The sequence below is a fragment of the Hippichthys cyanospilos genome, chromosome 13 (assembly GCF_059441005.1).
Source record: "Hippichthys cyanospilos isolate Australia breed blue-spotted pipefish chromosome 13, RoL_Hcya_1.0, whole genome shotgun sequence".
In the NCBI taxonomy this organism is placed as follows: domain Eukaryota; kingdom Metazoa; phylum Chordata; class Actinopteri; order Syngnathiformes; family Syngnathidae; genus Hippichthys; species Hippichthys cyanospilos.
This window is the reverse complement of record NC_142381.1, coordinates 8,551,742-8,579,623: the sequence shown is the minus strand read 5'-3', so window position 1 is coordinate 8,579,623 and position 27,882 is coordinate 8,551,742. Positions and strand designations below refer to the sequence as shown.

The following is a 27,882-nucleotide window of genomic DNA, read 5'->3' as shown; positions in this document are numbered from 1 at the left end:
GACGTTTATGTAAATGAATAGTCTCTGCTGTTGTATGAAGCTGACAATGTGTCCCTTCTCAAAATAATCAGCTTTGCAGTCACATTCACTGAATGAAATTTACAGAGACAAAAAAATGAAAGTCATTTTATGGATGGTAGAAGTCACTGGCCAAAATCACAATGACATAATTGCATGTAACAAATCCTGTCAGAACAAAAGAAAGCTAAAAGGTTCCAAAACACTTTCTCTTTCAATCTGACTTCTGGTAGCGCCATTTATATAACTTCTATTTCTTTGTGTCTTTCTTGGCGAGAACCTTTAGAAAAAAAATAAATAAAAATAACACACGTATGATTGTTAGGACTCATAAATGCTTTGCCTTAGTTTTATGCATCTATTTGAAAACATCTCACTGTTTCACTGTGCATAACATGAAATAGCAAATAACAAATTACCCACCTCAAACGGATGCGTGTATTTAAGATCTTCTCAAGAAAAGTGATAAAGTATGTACGAGGCATTTAGTAGATTTACATGAATCTATTAATAGAAAGCTGACATTTCATCACCCTATATGAGAATGCGCCACTTGAGTGTGAGCCATTTTCTCAAACCACCAAGGACACTTTTCCCAGCGGGAACTGATTAGCTCTCTCCGTTTGAGATTATGAAATAACTTTGATTAGCAATTAAACATTTCTCATTGTCTATTCTTTGTTTTGTTCCTTTCAAGTCTGTATTTTTGGATCAAATGGGCCCAGCACAGAGTTGGAGCAGCGGTTATTGTGTTGCTTCTTCTCACATAATTCCTTCTCTCAGATGTGTTTGCGCACTACTGTACACCATAACAGCAGGGTTATCATTATCAGATGATCATTATCGGCTCTCATGGAGGAGAAATCCAAAAGGAAATGTGTTGTTCCAAAAAAAGCTTCAATTTGAGCACTTCAAAGGATGTTCCTTCACCACATTTCCATAACTTTTTATCTGTAATCTATTCCTAATGAGCAATCTTTCCCTCAGAAATGTGCTGTAGAGATGGGCTATGTAATAACATTGTTCGACTGAAACGAGCCAGTTGGAATGACCAAGAATAAAGAAAGGATGGTACAAGAGAAAAAAATATTCTACAAGAGTTTCCGGAATAGCACACTATGTTCCTGAAACGTGTCAGTCCAACAATTTTACGGTTTACAGTGACAATATCTGACAAGCGGCTGATTTATACTTGATTTATACTTAATTTATACAAAGTGCATATAGTTTCGTTTAAATTGGCCGTGTTTAATCAGAAATAAATCATGTATATGTTTCATGTTTTACTTTTGATTCAATTTACAAGTTCATTTTAATTTAGCAGACTATTTTTTTGTTAGTGCAGCAATTGTTGTATTATATGTTTTGCTTAATAATGAAATATGTTTTAGTGAAAAAATGCTTTTTAGAACAAATATTAGAAAATATTTTACAGTTGTAATTTTTTTTCCGTGATACAGTGATATTTTTGCTCAAGGTTATCATACTGTCAGAATCTGATATCGACCCGTGCCTAGTTGGCTGTGAGAACAGTGTGCTGCAGAATAATCATGTAATACTCATTGCCAATAGGCGACAGCACAGTTCTTTGGGACGAGATCTTACGAGGTGATTGGCGGGAATGACAGATGTCAGTCTTACTATCGCTAATCACCAGCAATTTTCAGCTGGTGGTGTGCCTCAACGTTTTTCTAAAGGAAAAAGTGTGCCTTGGCTCAAAAAAGGTTGAAAAGCACTGGATTAGATGCAGGTGCATTAGTGTTGGGTATGACACTACTTTTAAGTAGACTGAATCATTATAATTACCTTTATTTCCCTCAGTTTCAGCCTCCATATTAGGAGGGATGACTTAACTCTTATAACCCAAAACCAGACCGATATTCTCCACACATCTGCATTTTAACGACATTTACTTGATTGCAAAATGTCAGGTCATGTACAAGGCGGTAAAATGCTTTTACCTCTAACATAGCAAATGTATGCTTTTGTTAAGCCCCGCCATCTTGCTTGTTTATTGTTGAAAACGAGGCTGCGCAGTTCGACTTTGACGAATTGAGTATGAAAACGAAAAGGAGCTGCACTACAAAACTTTTACCATCGATAAACAAACATTAAGCCTGCTGTGTGGACATTAAGTTGTCCTCTGCATATGCGGGACAGTTCTGGGCTGTTTGCCGTTCACAATCAAGTCACATACAGGTCACGCTTATGTGGAAATGTTAACAACGTTACAAAAAAATCAGATCTCACAAAAAAAATCAGAAATGAGCATTAAGCCCCGCAATGTGAACCTAGCCTAAGATGCCCGCTGCTGATTGGTCATAACTGTGTGATGAACGAGGTGTAATCAATTGATCAATTTGTTGGCCAGGGAGTGGGAACTTGGAGACCGCGTCCCGCTCCGTTAGCAAATGTCCATATATGTGAGTGAGGAAAAACAATCGTGAGAGAAGAATAAATAATCAGAGTCATCCAAATTTGCAGTAGAATGCAAAAGACTTTAATAAAATTTCGAAGCGCACACATACATGAAACAGTTACAGTTTTCTCCACAACTGGCAAATCAAAGTCAAATACAAAGATCATGTAAGGTGCATATTGTACTTCACATCGAATAAAAGTGAGGTCTGTCTCCCTTACAACAACACGTTTTCAAATTCTTAAGTATTTTTGTTCTTATTTCCCCAACGATCAGCCAAATCTAATCAGTACAGTACTAGGGTGCTATAGTTACGTCATACTGTAGCTCCTACGCAGAAGTGAATACATTTGATACCATAATTACATGTACAGTATATACCTCCTCCGATAATAACAACCTGCCTCAAAGGAAGGCAACACAATTAAAAGCTTTAAAATAGACATAGTCGGTTGGCACAAAATCAGAGCGGCTGCTGGTAGAAAATGTCCATAATTCAACAATATCGTAGTTTCTGGTCCAGCCCGGCTGTACATTCCAAATTGACTGGCTATGTCTATTTTTAATGAATCTAATTCGATGGTTATGTGTGTGATGCATCACATGCCTCATATATGTAAGTCATTTCTCGACGTTGATCTCATCAACCAGTCAACTCAGAACTTATCTACTCAGGAATACTTGTGCCGTAAAGTTGCTGTAAGATTTGTGTAGAAAGATGAAAATGCTCTGAACAAGAGGTCACAAGGTTTGGTGCTCAATGTTCTTGTCGACTATAAAAATTACTCCTGCAAGTGTAAAGCAGTGCAAGCAGGTTACTTTCACTTATAAGCCTGTCAACCAAATATTAAAAGATGATTTCTGTTTTTTTTTTTTTTTTTTTTTCCCTTTTTGGCATTTTAACCATCTGGAGTCATTTTAATATCTCTCAGCAGGTTAAACAATTTGCCAACTTGGGAATTTAAAGTGACACACAAAAGGTCAGGCTTAGTGCTCTTCAAATCTGCCCTACATAAACAGCCTTTGATTATAACCCGAGTCCCTTGTGATTGTGGCTTATCTCAAAGTATTAAACTTGTCCTACCACCTCTCCCAGTGTAATAACAACGAGGCCATCAGAACTGTAGTGGGTAGGATTGCGGGTGCACAAAAAAACAAAAAAAATGCTCTCAGTGACAACGAAATGGAGGATAGCGAAAGGTGAAAAAAAGTTCATTGTGATGTGTGTGCACTAGCGAGCCTACGGGCCAGTAGACCTTGCAGCATAAATACATATGTCATTAGTTTTGAGAGCAAGCCCACATGAAAATTAATGCAGAAAAAAATTAAGACAATAAAATGCCATTAGGCAACTTTGCAAAAAAAGGCAAGGGAAATGTACTTAATAAATATAAACACCATCAACTCTGTATTGGATACACATACATACATATAAACATACTTTACAGATCTATTGACACCTATTTTACAGCATGGGTGCTGGAATTTTTAGGTCATAGCATTGGAATCAAACACAAGTCAAACTTCCAATACATTTCACAAGAGGATTTTTGTCAAGTTTCAAGCAGGAAAACATGAAGTGTCTTGTTTTTTTTTTTTTTTCCTCTGATTTCCCCTACCCTTTTTTTCCTCTCTTTCACCTCCATGTCTGTATGAAGAGGTGAGCTTTGAGGCTGTACAGGCAGTAAAGTACTTGTTCACCTTGGCACTCGCTGCCATCTGCCCTCACTCGTTTTCACTCTTTTTCTCTGTCCCATCTCTCTCACTCTTTCTCTCTTTCGCTTTACGTAGTGGGAGCTAGAGATTGATTTTAATCCTGTGGGAGCGAGCTGTACCTGTGCCACCGAGTGTGCCATAGTGTGGTGGTTTCAGTGCAGTCTCCTGAAATATAGAGAGACAGACAGATATAGGGAGATTGGAGTTACAATATAAATATCATCCAGCTCTGAGCAGTCTGAACTGTAAGCCTACACTCAAACGGAATACAAAAAATAATAATACAAATCCCCAAAGTGATTGTGATAAAGATCATCAATAATCGCGATAATAAAACATTCTTCAAGGGATGGCTGGCAATCGTCATTTTCATGTCAGGTTTCCTTGAAGAATGCTCCACTTTTGTGCATTTTTTTCCTGTACTTATCAGAGCATGTAATCACACCCAATGATCACTCCCAATTTTTTATTTTTTTTAATCTCCCACCACACCAGGCTAGCACTCTTCGCCCCACTCAAAAAAATCTGGATGAATTTAGGCCCACTCTTTCGGACCCTTGCCTGTGGGTCCTCTGATATGTACAGAATATTACATGGCACTGTTGTTTTCATAATTCGAGCAGCACGACTGGCATTGACTGGGAGAGAGAGAGAAAGAGTCTGAGAATGTGACTCACACAGAGACAATACACCACAGTGCTCACATAAGGAAGTTGGTGTGGATGCAATGAAGCAGCTGAATGAAAACAAAAATCAAATGAAAATGATGGATTTAAATAAATAAATAAATATTAAGTACTTGGTAAAGCTTAGTATGTTGTATAATCATGCTCTTGCTCCTCACTGACAGAAAGTCATCACAAGCACCAACAGTGGTTTATAGCAACACTTTTAGCTTAATATTGTGTTACAATGCAAACACATATGACAGGATGGCATATGTACGTCATGCATGGAATTGGCTATCACACAGACAGCAATATACCACCTTGATTTACCGTTTTACCGCTATAAAAGCTTTCACCCATACGGGAAGACTTTCTACAAGCTTTTAGTGGTAATTTTGTGAGGTTAGAGGTCACTGATGTTTGACCTGGCTCATAGTATTTTCTCTGTTTGTCCAAAAGGTGTACGCAATCAAGTAAGAGGCATGCCTCAATTCATCGGTGGATATGGTGTGCCACAGAAAAAATGATGGCAATTTGTCATCTATTTAGCCATATAAGGAGACCTTACACGCCCTTGAATAAGGGGTCAACAAAAGAATGTGTTAGCCTTTTGTCTGGCGGTACGTTAGTGTGAGGTCGGCGATCACTCAAACAAGGTGGCGCTTGCTTAAACGGCCCCTGCTAAAGTGCACACCATCACAAGTGCTACTCATCACCAGCGGGCATGTTGACCTCTAATACAATGCAGCACAGGTTGAAAGAAAGTGATGAGAAGGGTAAAAAACTAAGGAGGGGTGGGAATTGTGTGTGTTTGGCAATTGGGGGGGGGGGGGGGGGGGGTAATATGCCACTGTATAATGGAGCCATATGGTAGCACAAATCTGTAGTCTCTGAAGTATCTTTTACAAGCTGTACTCTTTAACAGCTACAGCTGTAGAGTCCCCGGAAACATTTTGGTGACCTTAAATCCATAAGATGCTCTGCATGTGTGCGTGTGTTTTCTAGCCTAGGGTGTTTTTTTGGCATTAAATGGAGCAGCTTTCAAGTAAGTACAAGGCACCAATTTGGTATGGGTTTGCTAAAGTACTTCCATCAGCCACTTGCATACATCAAAAAGAAAAAGAAACAAAACTGATATTGTTTGTATTTTTATTAGGATTATGTTTTCTTGGCATAAGTGGTATCAGATTAAACATTTTGAGGGCCTTACTTGAAACTGTCTCTACAAAGTGCATCTGAACACAATGCTGCTTCATTAAATATTCTGATACATATACATTAGAGGAGTCAAAATAATGTTAGCTGCAGTCAAATAATTACAGTTGAGTCAAAGTGCTATTTTTTAATTCTGTTAATCAAAGTGAATTTCAATTTAAAAAACACCCCGACTGCAACTTTGATGAAGGTAGAGTGATATGCATTCTTTGTAAGAAGGTCATTGCTTGCCACAGAAGCGGCTCAAGTTTAGCCTACTACATAAATGAAAAGCACAAAGCTGTTACTGCAGCCAGAGCAAATGATAGCAACAAAGCACACTAATGTAACAAGTCATAGCAAATCTCTCTAGAAAACAAAACTGGAGCAGCATTTGAGTAAATTTGCAATGGACAGCAAGTACAATGTTTTGTATTCATCTAATTTTCTATTAATTTGGCAAATGACAAAAAAAATGCCTCCATTCCTTCTAATGGTCGAAACAAAGAGATGCAGCCAGCACTTGGGCCTAGTTTTAAGCACTTAAGAAGTTAAACACCTCTGTTAAAAACAATAAGTGACTTGACTTGATCTGCCAAAATACTACATTGCCTCTGAAAAAAAAAAAAAAAAAAAACTCTGTTTGAAGGTTTTTCTAAGACACAAGATTAAAATGAAATGAATGTGATTAATTAAATATCATATATATATATATATATATATATATATATATATATATATATATATATATATATATATATATATATATATATATATATAAAACAACACCAAGTAAAAAACAGATATTGCATAATCAGAGTAAACATCATTATTTTGGGATCTGAGGCTGACGCACTCATGTGTCATCTTAGAGGATCACCGCCTCCTTCCTGACTCTTATCTGCCTTATAGAAAACCTAATTACAGCGATTTTAATCATACTGTATTATGAGTGATTAACCCTTTAGTGCATTTAATTAACCTTTGCAGCCACAGATTTTCATCATGCTTTTTTCTTTATAACACAGGCTTTAAATAATCACACTTAAAACTGGAGGGAAATCTAAATTCTAAAGTGGGAGCCATCGCTTGTCAATTGCTCGAAGGTGCAGAAGAATATAAAAGTATTATTGTGAAAAACTGCTGAAAATATGGTTAATATCAACCAGTGGGGCCTTATTTTTCTAGATAACCTTGAAAATGTTTTGGGGCTTCTGACACATGGTGGAAAACACACACACATACACACACATCTACACACAAACACACACACGCAACACAATCAAAGCTCAGCAGAGCAAAATAAAATTGGCTAGAATGTTCGGTTATCATACATGCATTGATTTTAAATTGATTCTAAAAAGACTTTTTCTCACTGACAAGCAAGCTAGAATCAGTTGCCAATCGCAGTACTCAAAATCCAAGCTGGATAATGCAGAGATGAGAAACTCCAGCGGTATATTTTTGCATATTTCAGGGCAACAGCAACCACAATGAGGGGGGGGTGAATCATTCTGACAAGTCAAGAGTGTGTCGCATAAACATATTATGAATTACGAAATCTTTAGCACTTGGGGCTGTAGTCGGCTTATGCATTATACACCATGTCAGAGCATGGCTTTTAACCAGGTTTTAAGAAGAAAGGTGGATGAAGGGAATGACTATCAGCTCAGTGTGGGTGTCCCCAAAAATTATCCTGAGCACAATACTTCATGGGATAATCAGCCATTTAGCTAAATCATGCCATATAATGTTACGGCTTACTAGATGTTATGAATAAAGGAAATTACAAGACACACATTATTGGAAAAACGTAAGCAACAAACAAAAGCAAAGACCTCATCAAACCAAGTCAAAACATTGATGCAAAATCATGGTGGTGACCCAGAAAATGAATGAATGGCAGATTTTATAATCGTAGTCGTGACGGAAATGAAAGCCAAGCAAAGAAGCACCAAATCCACCAAAAGGGTGCAGAAGAGAAAACTGATAAAAATAACAAGACAAAAATAATAAAGAGCGCGATTGCCACGGGATAAAAGAGCAACATACAGTAGTGGCTAATTTGCCAACTTTATTTGCAAGACGGGCTTTCAAATTTGTGAAATTTAGATCGAACACCGTATTAATTTGACTTTGGAGCATCTCTGTATCTTTCCCAACACAAACCACAACAAACAATTACAACACAGAGTAAAAAGGCAAACGTCATCCTGGATGCTATTTGAGCTAATTTAAACAAAGTACTGAAAGTGTATCTACATATGCAATTTATAACAATAATTGGGGTCATTAAAGAAGATCGTTTATGAGCTAAACGCAACGTCGGAGGGCCAGGCTTTTTATGGACTAGTGCTCCCTTGGTGTTTAAGTATATTGGTCTCAAAGCTCTGCGTCACCTTGATCCCTGCGACCCCTCCTCCCTCCCCCACCCCGAGCAGTACTTCGTCTTCCTGGCGGCACTGTGCTCTCGCTGTCGGCACTGCAAGGCCACCTCTCCTTACCTCTGATTTACATTTATTTCCCTCATCCGCTTTTATTTATTGGGGTACTTCTCATTTGGCACATTTCTCTTTATGGAATCATAAGCCTATGCTGTACTACCTCATTTAAATGAGCTTTCCCATGAAACATTCTCCAATGAAACAACTCCCTGTACAATAAAATCAGGACAGTTTCACTTTTTTTTCCCCCCAGGAACAGGTTGCTGATTAAGTGAGAGGTCTCTGTCAATCTGATTACCGTGTTTACTTTTTTGCTTGCTTGGTTTAAATGGACAGTCTAAATATTTGCACACAGCTTAACTCGGCCCTTGACCGCGAATAAATCTGTCCAGTTCAGTAATCACTGCTCATAAGATAGTCGAATAACGCTATGATGCAAGCGCTCTCTCTTAAAGCACTTGTGCAATAACTGTGAATGATGGATGGGCGGATTTTTAGAATAGCAATAAGACAGTCAATAGTGCAAAATAATTACTTGAGATGCTCTGACGGTTTGCCTTGTGTAGGGTTTGAGTTTGAAGCAAACAGCCTCATGAAGCAGATCGATGATTTTTAGGAAGCGCAAACAACGTTTTATCTGAATTCTTGAATAGTTACGTCATTTCAAAGTTTAAGAATCATTAAGAAAATGAAATTGGGGGCCCATACTGTTCGGAGGAGACATTAAGTATAAGACATGATTAAAGAGATGAACCCCAAACTCAATCGCAATCACAATCGCACTATTCCTTGCTAATCAAGCACAAAATGCGAAATTAACCTACCACATGTAAATGATTATGCAATTATGATTGCTTACAAACTAGGGTGCATACCAGATTACGGTGCCGCAGTCGTGTGTTGAATTTCATTATAATTTTCTCGTGCAAATGACATTCATGTAAACATTTTCTTGGCTTTTCATTTGTGCTCCATGCTGCCACCTTCCTTCTGTAATATCAGCTACCTTGGGGCAGGAGGGGTAGTATGAACGCAAACTATTGTGGGCGGATTGAAAAAAGAAGTCATGAATTACCTGTCGGGTGGCGATTTGCCCCGGAGTCTTGAATCCCCCCTGACAGCCACACTCTGAGACACTGTATGGGTCGGAGCTCGTCGATGAGCACTTGGAGAGAGTGTCACAGCCCACCACAAACGTGTTGTCCAAAGGGAGCTCCTGGATCACGTGATGCTTCTTTGGGGCCACCGGAGTCTCCGGTTTGATTTGAAAAGTAGGCTGAGGGGACGCAGATTTGTAATGCTTGGCTAAGTCCGGGCTGTCGGGTTTGAAGGTGGTGGGAGTGGTGGCCCAGTTGTACTTCCCCATGGTTTGCTCCTCCAGCTCCACAGGGAGATCCAGCGTACCATTAACATGCTCGTGTGTGGGGTCGTCAGGCTTAGATTCATCTATGGTCACAAAGTTCAGGAGAAGGCTCTTTGGGGATCGCTTCTTTCTCTTCTTTTTCTTTTTGATTTGACGGTTCTCTTGGTTGGGTGAGACCCACTCGCCACTCTGCTTGCCCTTTTGTACCACTTTGTGTCTGGGTGTCTGTCGGCAGCGCACCAAGGCAGTCACAAATATCACCAAGATGACAGTCATGGTCCCGGCGATGATAGCTATGACAACAATCACATATCCGTTAGCCTGAGGTGTTACTTCACTGTCCCCAATGTTTCGGTCCAGTGGCGTCTCCATACTTTTCCGCAGCTGTTCTTGGATAAAAGTGGCATTTGAAACAGTGTCATTGACAAATAAGTGAATAAGTGCAATTGCTTGTAATGATTCCGGCTGCCCGAGATCTTTGACTTTGACAACGAGCCGATGCAGCCCCTGATCCGCCGCCACAATTTTCTCCTGCAGTGTTATGTTGCCTGTCTTTTTGTCAATGGAAAAAAGGCCCCGAGGGGAGACCCGAGATGTGATGATGATGCTGCTGGTGATGCTGTACTGGAGCTCGGCGTTCATTCCCGTGTCATTATCAATGGCAAACACTCTTGTAACAACGTCACCAGGGGTGGTGGTTGTCCGTACTAGGTCATATGAGAAATTGGAGGCTGGAACAACAAACACTGGGCGATTGTCATTTACATCCACCACATTGATAGTGACCTTAGCATAGGAGGAGCTCGGAGGTTGGCCTCCGTCCACCGCCTTGACCATAAACGTGTAAGAGCTCTGCTGCTCTCGATCGAAGGTGATATTGGGCTTGATCACGCCAGTTTGGGGGTCGATAATGAAATGATCTTTGCCGTTCAAAATGGACAGAGTCACAATTGCGTTATCTCCCGCGTCTGCATCGGTCACTGTAATTAAGCCCACGGTTCCAAAGAGTGGAAGATTTTCAGGTACATAGAAGTTGTACTCGGGGTGCGTGAAAGCCGGGCTGTTGTCATTAAGGTCTTGAACGATTAGCCTGACAGTGACATTGCTCTGCAGGGACGATGAGCCATTGTCCCTGCCTATGACGGTGAATGAGTACCTTTCCTGCTTTTCTCTGTCCAGGCGTTTGCCAACCGAAAGGATTCCCGACCGTCTGTCTATATTAAACCCATCGGGTGCATCGGGGCCAAGGGTATAAATTATCTCAGCGTTATGTCCACTGTCTGCATCAGTGGCACTGATTTTTATTAACTGTGAGGACGGGTCATTATTCTCTGGTATGGAAAGTTGAATTTCTGGCTGGGGAAAGATGGGTGCATTGTCGTTCTCATCCTTGATTTTAATTAAAACCATAGCCGAAGTGTTCAAAGGAGGCGTCCCCCTATCCGAGGCCACTATCCTAATTGCATATTCTCGAGTTGTCTCATAATCGAGGGGAGCAGCTGTCTCGAGCAAAAACTGATCATTAAAGACAGGCTTCAGCCGAAATGGAACATCGTGGTCAGTGTAGCATGTGACTTTTCCGTAGAGATCCGCATCTCGGTCTGTGACTGTGATGAGTGCTATCTTGGTGTTGAGTGGCGCATTCTCAGACAACAGCACGGTGCCGTTCACCAAGTTGATTATGTAGCGAGTGTCGATGGAGGGAACATTGTCATTAACGTCTGTAACATTGATAGTCACAGTGGCCCTCGAGGGTGTCGAGCTGCCATCGCTGGCCAGAACTATAAGTTTGTGAACAGGAGTCAACTCCCTGTCCAGTGGCTGCTTTACAGTGATCAGTCCTGTGGTGCTATCGATGGCAAAGTGACGTTTGGTTGAGGCAGAGATCTGGTTACTGAAGGCAAAGTGGATCTGGGCATTGGACCCAAGGTCCGCGTCTGTGGCATGAAGCTGAACAACTGATGTTCCTGTGGGGGCGTTCTCCGGTACGGTGACTTCCAACTCACTATGTTTGAAGACAGGACGATTGTCGTTGACGTCAGAGATGGTTACTTGGAGGATGGCAGTGCTGGACTTGGGAGGGTTACCGCCATCTTCAACTTTTATCTTCATGACAAAGGTGTCTTTCTGCTCACGGTCTAGGTTCTGCTGAACGATCAACTGTGGCCACTTGTCACCTTCAGGTGTCTCAATGATGTCTAAGCCAAATTCCCCAACGCTCTGAAATGACAAAATAACACATACAATCACATTCACTCCTACGTATTTTGAACGTATATTGCATGTGATATCATCGTCTTTAAGAGTATGCAAAACATATATTTTCATCAAGAGATACCTTAAAACAACTCAGTTAAATTTACAATGCTCCCACCGTGAGTTAAAATTATGGTCATCAACAGCCAATATGAAAGTGTCAATCAACACATGCTTCAGTTTATGATTGAACCCTGGAGTTAATTAATGAATACTTTCTCAAAAGTGACCAATGTTTTTGCAACCACTTAAGATCCCACGTTATATAAAATAACTTGATCTAACCCAAGTTTTCTTGACATTATGTATCTTTATTCAGCAGACATACAGTATTGAACGGCATTTTGGTAAAGAAACGTACTATTCTAAAAAGACTAATAACACTGCAAGACTATGTCACCGTTTTGTCGGGAAGGGGCTATAGAATCTTGAATGTCAAATTTGCTGAACTTTTTTTACTTTAAGATCTGCCTAATTGAAGAGAATGGAGGAGGGATGGGGGGGGGGGTCGTGATCAGATGATCTACGTAATTATTGGCAAAAAGAAATATTGGTTAGGCCTTAAAACTGATTCTAATTTTATGTCGGAAACATACTCTTCTACTGAAAACTGTGGAAATCGTTAACATGACTCAAATTGTCCATCTCAGTCCCTAAATGTCAACCGCACTGAAAATGAATACAAGGTGGTTTAAAGTACAGAGAGGGCCAAGGTCACTAGATGATTTAGATGTGCAAAGAGGAATGGTCGAACATCCCTATTTCTGTAATCTCCCATCTTTATTGTGTATAAAATCAGGGGTGCTAATAATTGTGACAAGAAATATGTGGGATTTATTTTTCCCCTCTGAATAAACGTAATTGAATCAAACTGTCGGATTTTTGTCTATTTTTATTTTATTTTGGTCCTAGATTATTTAGGATAAAAAACCCTCAATTTGCAAGAAGCCACGGGGAATACCTTAAATGGGGTTCCAAAAAATATGGAGGGTTCGGTATGTAATCAACTATAAGATATTAAATAACTGGCTGTAATTGTGAACTTGATTGCATTCCTCTCCAAAAATAGCAAATAGTGTTTAGAATGTCCTTCAGTGTATGGCATGGCTCTATGCACGGATCCAAAAAGAAGAGGGCGGATGTTCGCATAGGGTGATGGGGGGTGATGGGATGAGAGCGAGAGAGAGAGAGAGAGAGAGAGAGAGAGAGAGAGAGAGAGAGAGGGGAAATAAAAAGAAGATCAAGCCCATGAATGAGCTGCATGCACATTATGAAACAAAGAAGCCCTTTGAAGCTCTTTCAGTCAGAAGCAGTTTCATGGTGAAGGAAGAAAAAGGGTTCTCTTTAAAAAGATAAGCTTCATGCTGCACATAATGTTGGAAGTGATTACTCCCGTCTAGGCACAGCCATCAAATGAGATTAAGATACATACATTTTTCTTGTTCAAGTCAGGAAATTGTGTACACAAGAATCCTCGAAGGTTTATAGAATCTAGGACTGTCCTTGTGCCAGCGTGAGTTCGACACATGGGAACGTGCAGGTGCAGCATGTAAATGATTGTGTACTCAGAAACAAATTGCTTGCAGAGAGTGTTGTCAACAGGATTGACAGAACTACTTAAAAAAAGCCAGCACAGCAGCAATGATCTCTCTGACTACCTTTTGAGGTACATTATGGAATGCAAAAGTCCTGCAGGAATGCAGACATGGTATTAGAACTTAAGAATGTACAGTGAATGTGTAATGGATTTTCAGCACAATGCCACACAGAGCTATTTCTAGCAGCAATCTCGGGACTTTAATGCTTATCGATACTCTTCAAATTCTTGTTCAAATGGCTTACAGCTACAGCTCAGTAGCTTAGTATTGGCACAATGATTTTTTGACAAATACGAATATTAATGGTGTGATGTTGAGTAAGGATGCGTCAAAAGAAATGTTGCACGATGATTTATGAGCCAGCGTTTCCTTGATGCTTTTGTCTTGGTTTCACACAATTTTACAGCTGACAAGACAGCACTGAGTGCATTTCAATAAGTTGAGGAGAGCTATCTCACAGGCTGTGCACACCCCTGAATACAGAATTAGTCTGCTGGATTGTGATAAGATCTCGGGCGGGCCAAGGGAAGGCCAAAATACTACTAGGAATCACTCACTCGAAACCCTTAGGCTGAAAAAGAAGGACGAAGCGGCTCCTAACTGTCACACCGTGGCTCGCTCGGTTTGTCACTACATGTACTGAATGGCTACAGTAGTTCAAGAAGGTTAAGGGATTTCTAGTCATAACGCACTAATTAGCCAACATTTTGGGAAATGATTAGATAGGAATCGGGGCGCTACGGTGAACGCGGGCGTACAAAATATCATCATATCTGCGTAATTGAAATGAAAAATAATGCAAGATGTAAACGGGGGAAGTGTTAACAGATGACAAGTGAAGGATGACTTCTCACCACTCTCTTCAAAGAAGTACCACAAGTTATCATATCAGGAAACATACTCCTGTCAAGTTGACAAATTTATTAAAGCTCAGAGGAGATTGAGATTTAGTGAATATATCAAACAGACCCTAGTGACGGCGAAGTCCTTGTGCAGCTTTATAGTACTGAAAAAAAATGACCATCTCGGGCTATGTTTATACTATGTGCCACATCAGTCCTGTTGAAGACCACCATGGAAAAAAATTGGACTAGTCGAGAGACAATACAGTAAAGCTAGAAAAAAAAAAGCAGAACAGAAGCTGAACTCATCAGAATGCCATGGACTGGGAGGGAGAGTATTTGTATGAACCAAAGTGTGTCCCCTTGAGTCTGTGGGATTCATTCACCCCGTCGCCCCTCAGTCTGTCATGGATACCAGAATGGACTGAGAGAAAACTTTGCAAGACTTAAACAGGGGAAAAAATGCCCATCTTCGTCAAGCAGATCAGGTTTGCTCACTCTGAACAAATGTAGTCTTAGTTTTGCACTCCTCCAACAGTCTTTATTGCCAAATATTGTGAATTTTGGTGCCACACGTTGTGCATTTTGGCGGCTTCTTAAATATGGCTAAACAGAAGTTTACGTCGAGATACAAATCTGCAATTCCAGGTCTCCGAGTAAGACGAACAATATCAGGATAATATTTCTGATGTGCAATAACACTAGCATGGACGCCTGTCTCTGAGCATTAACTGAATATAGACTCAAAAGCCACAACATCCACTGGCCCAAGGAATAAACAAGGTCAGTGGTTGAATGCTTAATCTGAGAGCCATTGAGATCAGCCAGCTAAATTGCAGACATCCACTTCATCATGCAGTTTATCAGTGAGACATAGCCTTTATAGCCAGCAGCAGCACATTGATCTACACGGGGCGACTTGAACAAGACACCCACTTTAAATGTGTATGAAGACGCTGACACAGATGAAAGTCGGTTTAATGTAGTGTGTGATGCTGCAAATTCATTCTGTGGGATAAGAAAAGGGGTCAGTATGGGGGAAGCAAAGTGAAGCTTGGAAGCCAAAAACCAAAAGCAGAATATCTTTCGGTCCTAGGTATGTTCCAGTGTGGGATACTACGTTTTCCCAGGAATGAATACTGTCCACTGATATAATCTGCTTCTTCATTTTTCTCCATTCATGCATGGGATTGCTTTTTTTTTTGCCCTTGACCCATTCAAAGGATGCCTATCTCTGCAGTTCAGGTGACAAACACTCCCACGGAAAACAGCAATGCCAGAATCGCTCTCAAAAGCCTGATTACCAACTTTTGTTTGGGGTGTTGGAACACCGCGTGGGACAGAACAGTTCCACATTTAGCTTCGAAAAAGTGAAACAACGCGTCTCGTTGGAAAACAAATGAGGATTGACAGTGAGTTTGTGCAACACAATGGTAGCAATTTTCACGTTGTAGCCTACACGGCACAAGAAAACTGGGCAAACTACAATATCATTCTGAGGGTGTTTTTCAGACAAATCTCTCGGGACCCTATATTGGTAGTCCAAGGGTGGCGTAGCAGCCAAGAGCTATTCTTGGAAATGCTTGCACATTCTTTCCCTACTAAACCCTTGGCTTTCCACTACACTTTTCAAAAGGGGGAGGGCACCGGGGTTGAAAATGTCTGTCTCACTTTTTAATGATCCCTGCTGAATTTTACTTATGGAACCTGGAACACAAGGAAATTAATCTCAAATACAATGTGAGTATAATGAGAGAGCGTAAATCAGGGATACTGCGCCAAGGATGCTCTTAGAGGAATTTTCGGTGAACGATAATAGAAAAGCAGCCTCTGCGAGTTTTAGAGCACTTTATATTGTGGAAAAGGACAAAGGGAAATGATTGCAGATGATCATTGTAATGAGCCGAACATTTGCTCTGTGATTTTCCAGGCATGAACAATTCAGGACATTGCAGTGAGAGGCCTTGGAAATGGGAAGACTCTTTAAAAATGTAAATTGCTATTACAGCAGACTGGAATGTTGACGATTATGGTTTTACCAACACAATGTCAACTTAATTTCAGACTCCGAGATGGACTTTTCATTTCTGTCTCAGTATATATCCTTTTATTTATAATGTCTTACATCCCACCGGAGTGTTTGCGAACCCCGATTAGTGCTCTTGTTTGCCTGTGTCCCTGACGCATAATTTTTGCCAGTGACGCATACTTTCAAATCAACCTTTGTTTTTGTTTTTTTGTTTTTTTTGTAAGGCTGTGCCAAAAAACTGATTCACATAAGAATTGGGATTGTCATTTACTACGATTGAAATAGATTTCAAATGTCGTAGATTCTCATTTCCTATGATTTAAATCAATTTAATACCTCGGCTATGTGTGTTGTCCATGCCGTTTATAAAAAAGTGTGATATGTCCAATAAGGGGCTAACTCCATTGAGCAATGGAGAGTATAGTAACACAGTTCAATAGTGCCTGTATTAGGTCATGAAAGCTTTCCCTCGTTTACATGTTTGTATGAGACCATGCAATTTTTCTTAACCGGTGTTAATCTACCACATTGCATTCATGCAACCGGTTGTTGGAAATTGAGCAATTCAGTCGTTGCTGTGTCTGCATTTTCTACCTCATGTCCCAATCTCCATAAACGGTACTGCAGCATTTTCTCATAATGTAGCATATGGGAGCATTAATTACTTTTATAAAACACTGTAGACATCATGATATATTTATGGTATATTTAATAATATTTCAATGTGGGTGATAATACATTATCTATATGGAAATTAAGTGCAGCCTTACAGCAACTGAGAAAGCAGTAGTAAAATGATGTTGAGGGTTTTTAATGGAGGGTTTGGTTGAGCACTTTTCTTTTAGGCAGGTAAAAAATAAAACATAAAAGCAAAAACCTGTAGAGAAAGCTAAGATAGGAAACCCTGTTCGGCATGGAGAGATGCAGGAGGGTGGTCTGTGAGTCAAAGCATACCCGATAATGGGGTTGCTGATAACTACCAGTATGTTTTATGTGTTAGTGTCTGCTGCACAGGGCTGCTTATTTTACGAATCACAAAAAGACACTAATGTTTGCTAAAAGTAATTTATTTTATAGAGTCCATGGGGGAATCAGAATCCAAGCTTCACTAATTTTATCTAATTTACCACTGAAAGACAATATGTGAAAGAAAGCTTTTGGAGGGGATGTAACTGAGAATGTGCAGTAATAGTCGAGAATTTGTTTTAGTGGAATGATTTGTCAGGAAAATTCCCAAGTTGATTGTTTGTCTGCATATGCAAAACATAATTTTCGGTGGCCCATAAAAGCAAATGATGCAAGTCAACCCAATTTTAAAATTGTCATGTGTAGTATGTAACAAATTTGGGCAATATTGCAAGCATTCTTTTTACTACTTTTACAGAAACGTGAACACGTATTGAACATGTAGTCGTGCTTGACTTCTGATATAACAGAATATTCTTCAATTTGGTGTGTATAGAAATGCAACAATAAATTGACAACAAAATGTGTATCAAATTGATCAATGTGTATGCTATATGTACATTTGTACAAATAGATACTTCTTTTAATCTAAAACTGTCACAACCTTCAGAATTTTAGAAGAAGATTAAATACCTTTGTGTTGAATCAAAATAAGACATTTGATGTTGCTTTGGAATGCTACATTCAGTATTTTTGCCTTTTTATACATGCTACAGACCAAACCAATTTCAATTACTGCAGTAACTTTGAAATTGTATCCCATTTATAGTGAAGGTATGGTTATTAAAACGTTTTTTTATTCCAATTCTTTGAATAATCAGCAAAGACTATTAACAGATTGATCAATGATTAAAATAATCACATTACTAGTTGTGTATATGTACTAAAGTAGGCGATAAAGCGTGTGTTTGGGGTCACAGTCCTAACAGCACTTTGAAGGAAATAACTACCTAACTACCAATGTGGTGTAACAAAATGAGCCATTACATAATTTCAATAGGTAAAAGAATATCATAATCTTCAAAAATATAGGTTTATTGTATATTTGGGGATGACGGTTGTGTTGATTTTTGACAAAATGTGACCGTATTTGGACAAAAAATGGCAGTGATATGTTTTTACATTATAATGTATCCAGATGAGTAAAATGCATCTTTGATTGTAGGATTAAAAAGGGATTATTCTCACCTTGACCAGCTCGTAATGTTGGATGCCATTGATCCCCACATCAGGGTCAAACGCAGAGGGCACCGGGTATCGGGTGTTAATGGCTGTGTTCTCTGGGATGGAGATGTTTATGACCGTGGACTGGAAAAGCGGAGCGTTGTCATTGACGTCCTCAATCAGGAAGCGGATCTTGACGAGTCGGAAGATCTCATCGGGTAAGACAGCCACCTCAATTTCATAATAGCAGCGTTTTTCTGCAAAGACCCCCGAGCAAAGCTTCTCCCTGTCGATTCGGTGATTGGTGGTAAAGATCTCCCCGGTGTTGGCCTCCACCCTCACCAAAGGCACGTCGCCTGTCTTGTAGACAGGCTTGAACTGCAGGGGTGAGGATAGCCGGATGTTGGGGTCCAGGTTGAGGTCGAGATCCCTGCGCAAGTTCCCGATGCGGACGTTCTCCGGTTGCTCCTCCTTCACCGTGTAGTCTCTCTCCTGGGCCCGGCATACGAAGACCGTGGAGGTGAGAAAGACCACCAACACATAAGTCTGACTTGCTAAGTTCATACTCAAGAGTGGATGCAGCTTCACTTCCACAGAAGCAATTCTGTCTCAATAGAGAGGAAAAAAGAAACAAAAGGGAAAAGAACAGAAAATGTTAAGAGCAGATTATACATTATGTTCAATTCCCGCTGCAGTGGTGACCTATTCCTCTCAGCGAGTTATGAACAGCCATCCTTTCAATGTCTTTGAGAGCAAATTAAAGGTAGTTGTACAACATTAACCTTTGCTAACATCCACTGAGCAAGAGGACACATAAAGGTTAACGCTTCTGATATTCCATCAATCTAAGTAATCGCTTTTGATGAAATGTGTCATTTTTTTGGGTCTCAACAGTATGTGAACCAGTGGCCGTAAGATCATTTGAATTGACAGATTCTCCATTCATTTCAAATGGTTTTGAATCAATGCCATGCATCTGCTGTACCTCATAACCGAACATCAGCTGAGCAGGAGAAGGCGTTACGCATTGGTGCTTGCATGCATGCACAAGCATCACTGTGAGTTGTAACACTTGACAGGAGCTATTAATAGACAGCCTAATTTGCTTCAAACGTAAACAATTGAGCTCCCGAGTATTTTGTAAACGCCCATGTGCAGCCGAACGAGTCAGACAGCAATTTGGAATTAGTTGTGAGCATGTTGGCTCCCGCAAATATGTTTTAAATACAATTTATATAACGCATGCTACTCCCCCGATGCATTATGGTGCCTCTTTTTTTAATATACAGGAAATGCAATTGGGAATATCATTGCAATGAATTACCCCTATATCAGGCTGTAATGGATATGTTGCTCCCATCACTGGGAACACAGATGAACATTTGATTTAGAGTGACCGGATTTCAAAAAGAAAAGCCGGGGTATGACATTCAGTGAAAATGAAGTATGCAATTGATTCTCACCGGGAACTATTAACAATCTGTTGACCACTGGTTTGTGTTATTAATTTAGCTAATGCTAAATGCGCTAAACTAGTCAATGCACTGACCATGATCCCACGGTGCTGTGACAGTGTGGTCATGTTTTTATCCCTGGATCCTGCAACTTGAATTGGCAAATGGCTATTCTGATTTCAGCTTGTCAAATAAACTAGAAAGTATTTTCAGCTATCCCCTGCAACATGCTCACGGACTAGTTGCTGTCTGCTATGTTGAATGTTAGATTGACTTTTGTGAATTGGTCTTTGTGGTTATGGGACAAACCTCTAGTCACTGACACAAAGCAGGAAGTACTTCTAGTTTTGAGATGATGTAAATTTATAAACACTTCAAATAGATTTGTTTTTTTATTTTTTATTTTTATTTTTTTTATAAATCGCTGCAACACATTTTCTTATAATGAACACAATCCGTGTGAATCAATAATTGTGTCCTTTTCCACTACCACTTTGCCAGTGAAATGAACTACATTACAAATTCTGCCTTTGCACATACTGTACCACTTCAGGTAAGTAGTCCTAATTTTAACTGTCACTGTATTATTTAGGCCTGCTTAATGCCATGGCTACTGACTCCATTTTGGCTTTGTATTTGATAGCTGAGATTTCCATAACAAGAGTTTTTGGACCACAATATACTATGCAGAACACAGCAATAGTCTTTAGTTTTACTGCTGGTGAGCTATTGTGACTTTTTCAGATGTTTGCCTTTCTTCACCAATTGCCAAACTGGATATTTTGTAAATACCATAAATGTTTTTTACAAAGTAGGCATCTGAATTTTAAGAACATACAAATAAAAGTATGATATTAAATATAAAACTACTAAACAATTAAACTGTTTGAAATTGGAGTAGACCATTAAAATAGTGCTCAAAGGGCTTTACCGAGGCTCAATTTCACCCATTCACACATATCTACACACCAATGAAGGCAACTGCCATGTGGGATGCTTAATATGTCCAATGGGAGCAAACTACGGTTTTGTGTATTGCTCAAGGACGCTTTGATATGGTCACCAGGGTCGGAGATCAAACATGCACCCTTCCAGTTAAGAGAAGAACCTTCTACCACAACTACGACCGCCATCCCAGATGTGACTCCTGAAGCGAAATATATATATAAAAAAAAAAAAAAAACCTCTAGCTCTTTGGGACGAGGAGAAAAAATATGTTTAATGAATTGCTCTGCTTTTTTACGTGACTCAAACAATAACCTGTAGAAAAAAGCATGAATACCTAAATTGCACTACAGGGGTTCTCTGCCTTGGCAAGCCAACCACATCCATTGAAGCTCTCAGCCCACTGACAAAGGGGAATTGATTAAAAATAAGAATTTAATATTGCCAGTTTTTAATGGCAACAATTCCAAGATGTGTCTTTTCATTTGTGTTATAAAGAGGCCACACGAGACTCATTAAAGAACAGTTAGACGAGAAGTAGACAGCTGACATTGATAAGCGTGAGGATTACTTACATTGTATGAATAGTGCAGGCAGTATGCGCATCAGCGCGTGTGGAACACTTTGAAGTGTGTGTCATATCAGACGGTGAATTGCTTTACTGTGACAATTGCAGGCACTCCAAGGTGCATGATGGAGTTTGAGTTTAATCCTTAAATGTAAAGTGATTCACCACAGTAAAAAAAAAAAAAGGAAGTAAAACAGGATGGATCAAAAATGTATCTAGATTATGTCATACTCATGAAATGACAATAGATTTCTGAAGTCGGGTATGTGTGTGTGTGTCTGATTGTGTGCACGACACCAAGTGCTGTGACCGTACGATCGAAAAACTTGGCAATGTTAATGTAGGCTGAGGGTATTTTACCCACATCGTGGTCACTATAGACTAGGAATACTTGCACAATTTTATGGTTCGGGAGTTTTGCATTGCAAGTAAACTTCAAGGACACTTGTTGAATTTTATGCACCTTTATGGAGGGAGTGCATTAAACATACTAAATTTACCTTAATGGTACAATTATGCATTCAAACCATTAAACGACTGGTCATGTACAAGGATAATCAGGTTGCAATGGTATATAGTATTTCTCTTGTTTACCTTATAAATGAATTGAATCCCTGTAGGTCCATTCAAACTTGAAGCACAATACCCTAATTAAAATTAAAGTTTTTATGCCATTCCTTTTTTTCAAGGAAAATACACATACTCTGGCGCATGTCACAATTCTTGTGTCTCTAATGTTCCGCCATGTGGACCAAGGCTAAGCCAAAGAAGAGAATGACTTAAAAAATGACGAAGAAACTACATAAATATCCACTATGTGTGTTTCCTTTGCTTACATTGTTAATCGTCTCCAGAAATGCTATTTTGAGGTCGACAGGCTAGATTCAGTCGGGCGACCTCTGGGAGACATTGTGAAGAGGAGCAGGCCTGCGCTGGCTCACTTTCCATGACAGTGTGATGGACAAAAGTCTTCCTGCTGCTTGAATCTACTGGCTGTAAGGAGCGGAAGGCTAAACATACTCTACAAGCACTGTCAAACATTACCTTTAACCCAAAAGACACCCTTAAGCATCTAGTGTGTTTAACCCAATGACCGAAAGACATTGAGAAATCTTTAGGAGAAAAAAGTTTTATTATCGCCATAACATGAAAAGCGTCATTTTAAAAAGATTTCAGATTTTCTTGGTGTCATTTTACAGCTCTAAAGATCATTGAAGGCCTGACAAGAACAGGTGACTTTTTTTTTTTTTTTTGCCCACAGTAAACAACACAGCCGACACAATTTTGCTGAGCACCAAAGGAATGACGCATGTTCTCCCGATGGAAATTAAGAAAACTGATGAGGTAACGTAGTCATCCAAGAAATAGTGTCAGAAAATGGTTGTTTGATTTTGATAAATTTGAAAATAGGCTAGGAAAATTAGCCATAATTAGAGTTCACTTTGATCAAAAACTCTGATGTATTTGTTTGTGAATAAGGTTATAAGTCTTTGCATTTTAGATTAGCAGCCACTTTGCCTTTTCATGGTCGTAGTGATAGAGAATACAAAATTTTGCTAATTTTACATTAGCTTTATGAGAAGTCGACACGACTGTTATGGCAGGCCTCAAGATGGCAGTCAATGCATGATTATGTGTCACGGCTGACAAACGTAAACTTTCGCACTCGGACAACTGGTTCGTCAATAACAGCTATGGTCTTGGTAACGTTAACAAGTATCAGGTTAAAAATTACATTTTCATATCATTTTTAACCTCTGTGTAAATACTCGCCAGATATAATGAACAGAGTCAACGTGAACACACTTTAAAACAAAAACACAATATGATTGTTGAATTTGATACTCAGCGTTCATCAAAGCAACTTTCCAGTAGCTCACTTGATTATATGTAGTATACACTTAGCAGGCACTTTATTTCATATACAGTACATACACAATAAATGACCTCTAATATTTCAAATTGTTGCCAGTATGAAGACATGCTTATTATTTTTAAGTGTTATTGTGGCAGCAGTTTGGCATTTACAACGGCACTGCATCATATTGAGGCATTTTCTGAGACAGCACGAGTATTGAATTTCATACTGCTTTGATTGTATTGATGTGTTTTCAATTTTTAAGTGGAAATAACGTTAAACTCAGCTCAATTACATGGTACAGAATATAAGATACATTATCTTTCCTTCCCAAAGCATAAACTGATCCAATTATACACTTTCCTACTCTCGCTATCTTTTCCTTACCTATCATTTACATAGGGAACATACTGAGTCTAAACTTATGATAATGTCGCATCTAAAGATTGTTTGACTGTAGAGTAGACAACTACCAAATCGATATGGATGGCTGTTTAATTCAATTCTAGGCTGTATTTTTACTAAATTTGACTCAACATAGGGCTGTATTAACCTCCCTATGGTATTATTCCATTCATCTGAAAATCTTTTCAGCTCCACTGATCATCTCCGTGTTCAAAATGTGTGTGCACATTTGAGACCCAAATAAGAAATAGTGGTGGTGACAGAAGCATCACGACCACTTGTCTCCTAAGAGCGAAATGGAAATTGGTCTGGAACAAACTGATTGCCCCCCGAGGTTAGAGTCTCTGACAGCTTCTCGACTTGACCAGGATCTCGCTTGTTGCCGCGCACCCACGCAACGTTCTTTGCAGCCAAGATGCTGAGGGACCAGCGCTCGAAAGTGGGGGTACTTGTAAAAAAATGAGAATTCCATTAATTATAATACTAGTACAATATGGAGCTATATTTTCCCACTTGTATTGGAAGTATCTGTATGTCAAGTGCACATAAGAGGGAAGCCAGATGTATCCGTTGAAAAGCGGGACTCGGGTCGACCGAGCAAATTGGCTCACTATCACGTTAAAATGTCCACCTGGAATGGTTGCGTTAAGGCGCATTTTACGTGGCTTTTAGTTGGAATTTGGAATCTGGATGAGCTGAGGGATCGTTTGAAATAGGCTCATAAAGTCAAACAAATACCGACCTCGAAGATATTAAAAAGCAAAATATCTTACCTTATTCCCTTGGCTGGACTGAAAAATCAGTTAGCGGTGCCTCCGCGTAAAGACATCAGCGATTTTCAAAAATGAAAATAATAAATTATGTGCCATGTATTGAGCTGAAGTGAAGATAAGACGAGGGTAATAATCCTCGTCGGGGAAAAAGGATGCCAAAAACAATCCACTACAAAAACTTATCCATGCGCAAAAAGCGGTTGTCCACCAGAGCTGGAGGAAATAAATGCGCACACAACTTTGTTTCGAAAAGGAACACCAGTACAATTCCTCTTCAGCTGTCCGAGCTTCGTTTATCACCTATATCTGACATTTAAGTCAACGTCACTTGCGCCAAAATGTGCGTCAAAAACTTCCATCCAAAATTACACTTCTCGTTGAAAACTTGCGGCTAATTAATTTTACAATCTCGTGCAACAAAAAAGCCAAATTCCCAAAGAGGGACGCACAGATCGCATTTCTTGGCCGCCCCCCTCCCTCCTCCAGCTGGATCAAAATGTGGCTCGGTGCAGCATCACTTGCCGGAGCCGGGATATACGCTTCGCCGAGGCGGTGCGCTAAACTGGAAATGTCTCGGTAGTATTGGATGAACTCTGTGTGTGTGCCCACCTCTCTCCCTCCCTCACTCGCTCTCCCCCAACTGACATCACTGAGGGAGGAGGAGCAAGCAGAAAACTCCGGAGCTGTGCTCCCGTTAAAGCCGCACTGCGCTGATGAGAAGCTCGCACTGGCTTTTGAGGAGCACTTGGAAGTGCGAACAGGCTGCGCGGCTCTACTTCACAAATCCACCCTGAAAGCAAGAGGGCGGCAATGTGCACTTGGGCTTTCTTTCGTGCTCCCAACTTTGAGTCCTATTTGGTCACTGGCACCTCTGGATAAACATGAGAGATGCGCTTCTCTTGTCCCATGTCACAGCAGTATTGTTTGGAGCTGAGAATGAGGGGTTGGGGGGCTTGATAATGGACTTGTTCACACTTTCCATATACGGTACAACAATACATGTGTGGTGGCAGTGACAGTTCAGATTAAATGTTGTTTACTATATCCGCAGAAAATCACGTGAGGTTCACCGAGGTTGAAATGTTAAAAGTATTGGGTTATGACGTTGTCTGTGACAGCCAATTACATTATAATAAAATTAAGTTTTAGATACATTTGAAGCCACAATTCAGGGTTTGGTCAATTGTCCATCCTGTCCATTGCAAACTTGCTCAAACGCAGAGTGTTCTAGAGTTTATTTTGGCAAAGAGCTTTGCTCTGGCTCAACATATCAGACTCTTTGTTGCTGTTGTTAGCTGTTGCCGCAGTTACAACTGTATGTTTTGCATTGTTGCGGTAGGCTAAACTTGAGCTGCTTCTGTGGTAAACAAGCTCCCACTTAAAAAGAATGCATGTCACTTTTTCAAAGTTGCCACCTGGGCTTTTTTCTAATGTTAAATGTTTTACTGTAAAAGCATTCTCTTGGTGTGACATCAACTGAATATTTCTAAATTCATCAGTCTGAATATTAGCTGTGACAGATTTTTTTCAATATGTTTTACCTTAATTTCATGATTTCTTTTTTTGTGTACTTTTAAGTTGTTGACCAAAATAATCATTTTGGCCAAACATGCTTTTTGGGGGATTTCTGCAAAAACAAACTGTTTTGGCGTTCTTTTCCCAATAGCAAACAGTTGCACAGCAAATTGTAGTTGTTTTTCAAAATAAGTCAAGTATTTTCAGCCAATTGCTAGCTAGGCTGTTTCGGCAGTCTACTACAAAATAGCCCAGCCAGAGTTACCTCTAACATCATCCAAAAACAGTCATTTTACAGGTATATGTATAAGTGTAAGTATAGTTCGATATGAGCATCACATGATCAATCAATATAAACTTCAGTTGTCTATACAGAACCGCAGTGTACCTCTGGATGGCAGCCCATGTCACTTACGCCATACACGCAAAGACAGCAAGCGCAGACCTGGACAAATCCAGGCTGTTCTGATAGAAGTCTGTACATAACTTCTGTTCAGAACGGCAAAAGGAAAATACCACACCTGTGAACCCGAGTGAGAATCCATTTGGATTTGCTCTGCTTATTTCATTTGATGTCTTTATTTGGAACAATTTAATTATGTTTGTTCATTTGGTTTCATTTTAATTAGATAACAAGGCTCCATGTAAACCTTGTGATTATCTTTGCACTTGATTTAAACACGACGTTTGCAAACATATGCGTTTACTTAGGGGGAAAAAGAGCGATATTTCCCAATTTTCATACATTACAGACCAAACCAACTGAATCATAATTCATGTGTGCATATTATGCACTGCCCATTTCAAACAATTTCCTGTTTCTGAATAAAAAAATATGTTTTTATTGGATTAATCAAAAAACAAATGAGACAAATTGATTATTGAAAAAATCCTTAGTGGCAGGTCTAAAATAAATTGGAAAAAATATACAGTTAATCCATGTGATCAGAATGGGTATCTGTTGGTCTCACTCATGCATGATCATTACTAGAAATGGCAGCATAAAATCCTTGTCAAAGCACATTTAATGCTGTATATTGTACATTTTTCAGTTGACCGATAATTTACCTCTGACTTTCTTGGACTAATTAAACTGGGTCCCGAACGAACAGCGCAAACCATAACTGATAAGTTGTATGTCTTAAAAATGGGTTTTTGGGTCACCAAATACGTCTGTCACAAGTCTCATTCACTTTGAAGTTGTGAATATACAATTGGGGCGTCTTCCAACTAAATAGCACAAATACAACAGATACAGTGTGTAGTCGAGACTTTTTAATTTATTTTCCTTCAGACGGCAACTCTCGTTTTTTCACACCTCTCCCGCTCGCACATCAATCAAAACAAACACAAATAAATGAAAACAAAGTACTTACTGAATAATATGTTACAGAGTTATTAAACTTTTCGAGGACACAGGCTGCCTGTGTGCGCACAGATGGTGTGCTACTAATATGGGAGCGACAGCGAGAAGGACATTGAGGAAGACTCTTTTGCGTAGCAAATACTTTGTCCTGGTACGTGTTCACCAGTGAATATAATATATTTTATTAACTAAAGAAATCAAACAGGGCCTCTGAATCTGCCAATGTCCAGCAGATCAACCACAAAACATTACCGTAGTCACCTTGAAAAATATTTTTGTGTAAGTTTTTCCACTTTTTCAATCTCCATATCAGAGATTCAA

The 27,882-nt window shown here is 39.6% G+C and overlaps 1 protein-coding gene across 2 annotated transcripts in view; it reads right to left on the bottom strand.

The window, feature by feature from the left end:
- pcdh11 (protocadherin 11) overlaps window positions 1-25,231 on the bottom strand; it is a 136,190-nt gene extending 110,959 nt beyond the window's left edge. The window contains exons 1-4 of one of the 2 annotated variants that reach the window (XM_088431009.1): window positions 24,681-25,231; window positions 18,702-19,281; window positions 9,535-12,042; window positions 2,503-4,318 (exon numbers count right to left, since the gene is read on the bottom strand). In XM_088431009.1, the coding sequence (XP_088287135.1) occupies window positions 4,235-4,318; window positions 9,535-12,042; window positions 18,702-19,241 (3,132 nt within the window). In that variant the 5' untranslated portion in view covers window positions 19,242-19,281; window positions 24,681-25,231 and the 3' untranslated portion in view covers window positions 2,503-4,234. Of the gene's footprint in view, window positions 1-2,502; window positions 4,319-9,534; window positions 12,043-18,701; window positions 19,282-24,680 lie in introns of those variants that run through there. The other variant, XM_088431008.1, reaches the window with a different exon arrangement.
- Between the last annotated feature and the right edge of the window lie 2,651 nt (window positions 25,232-27,882).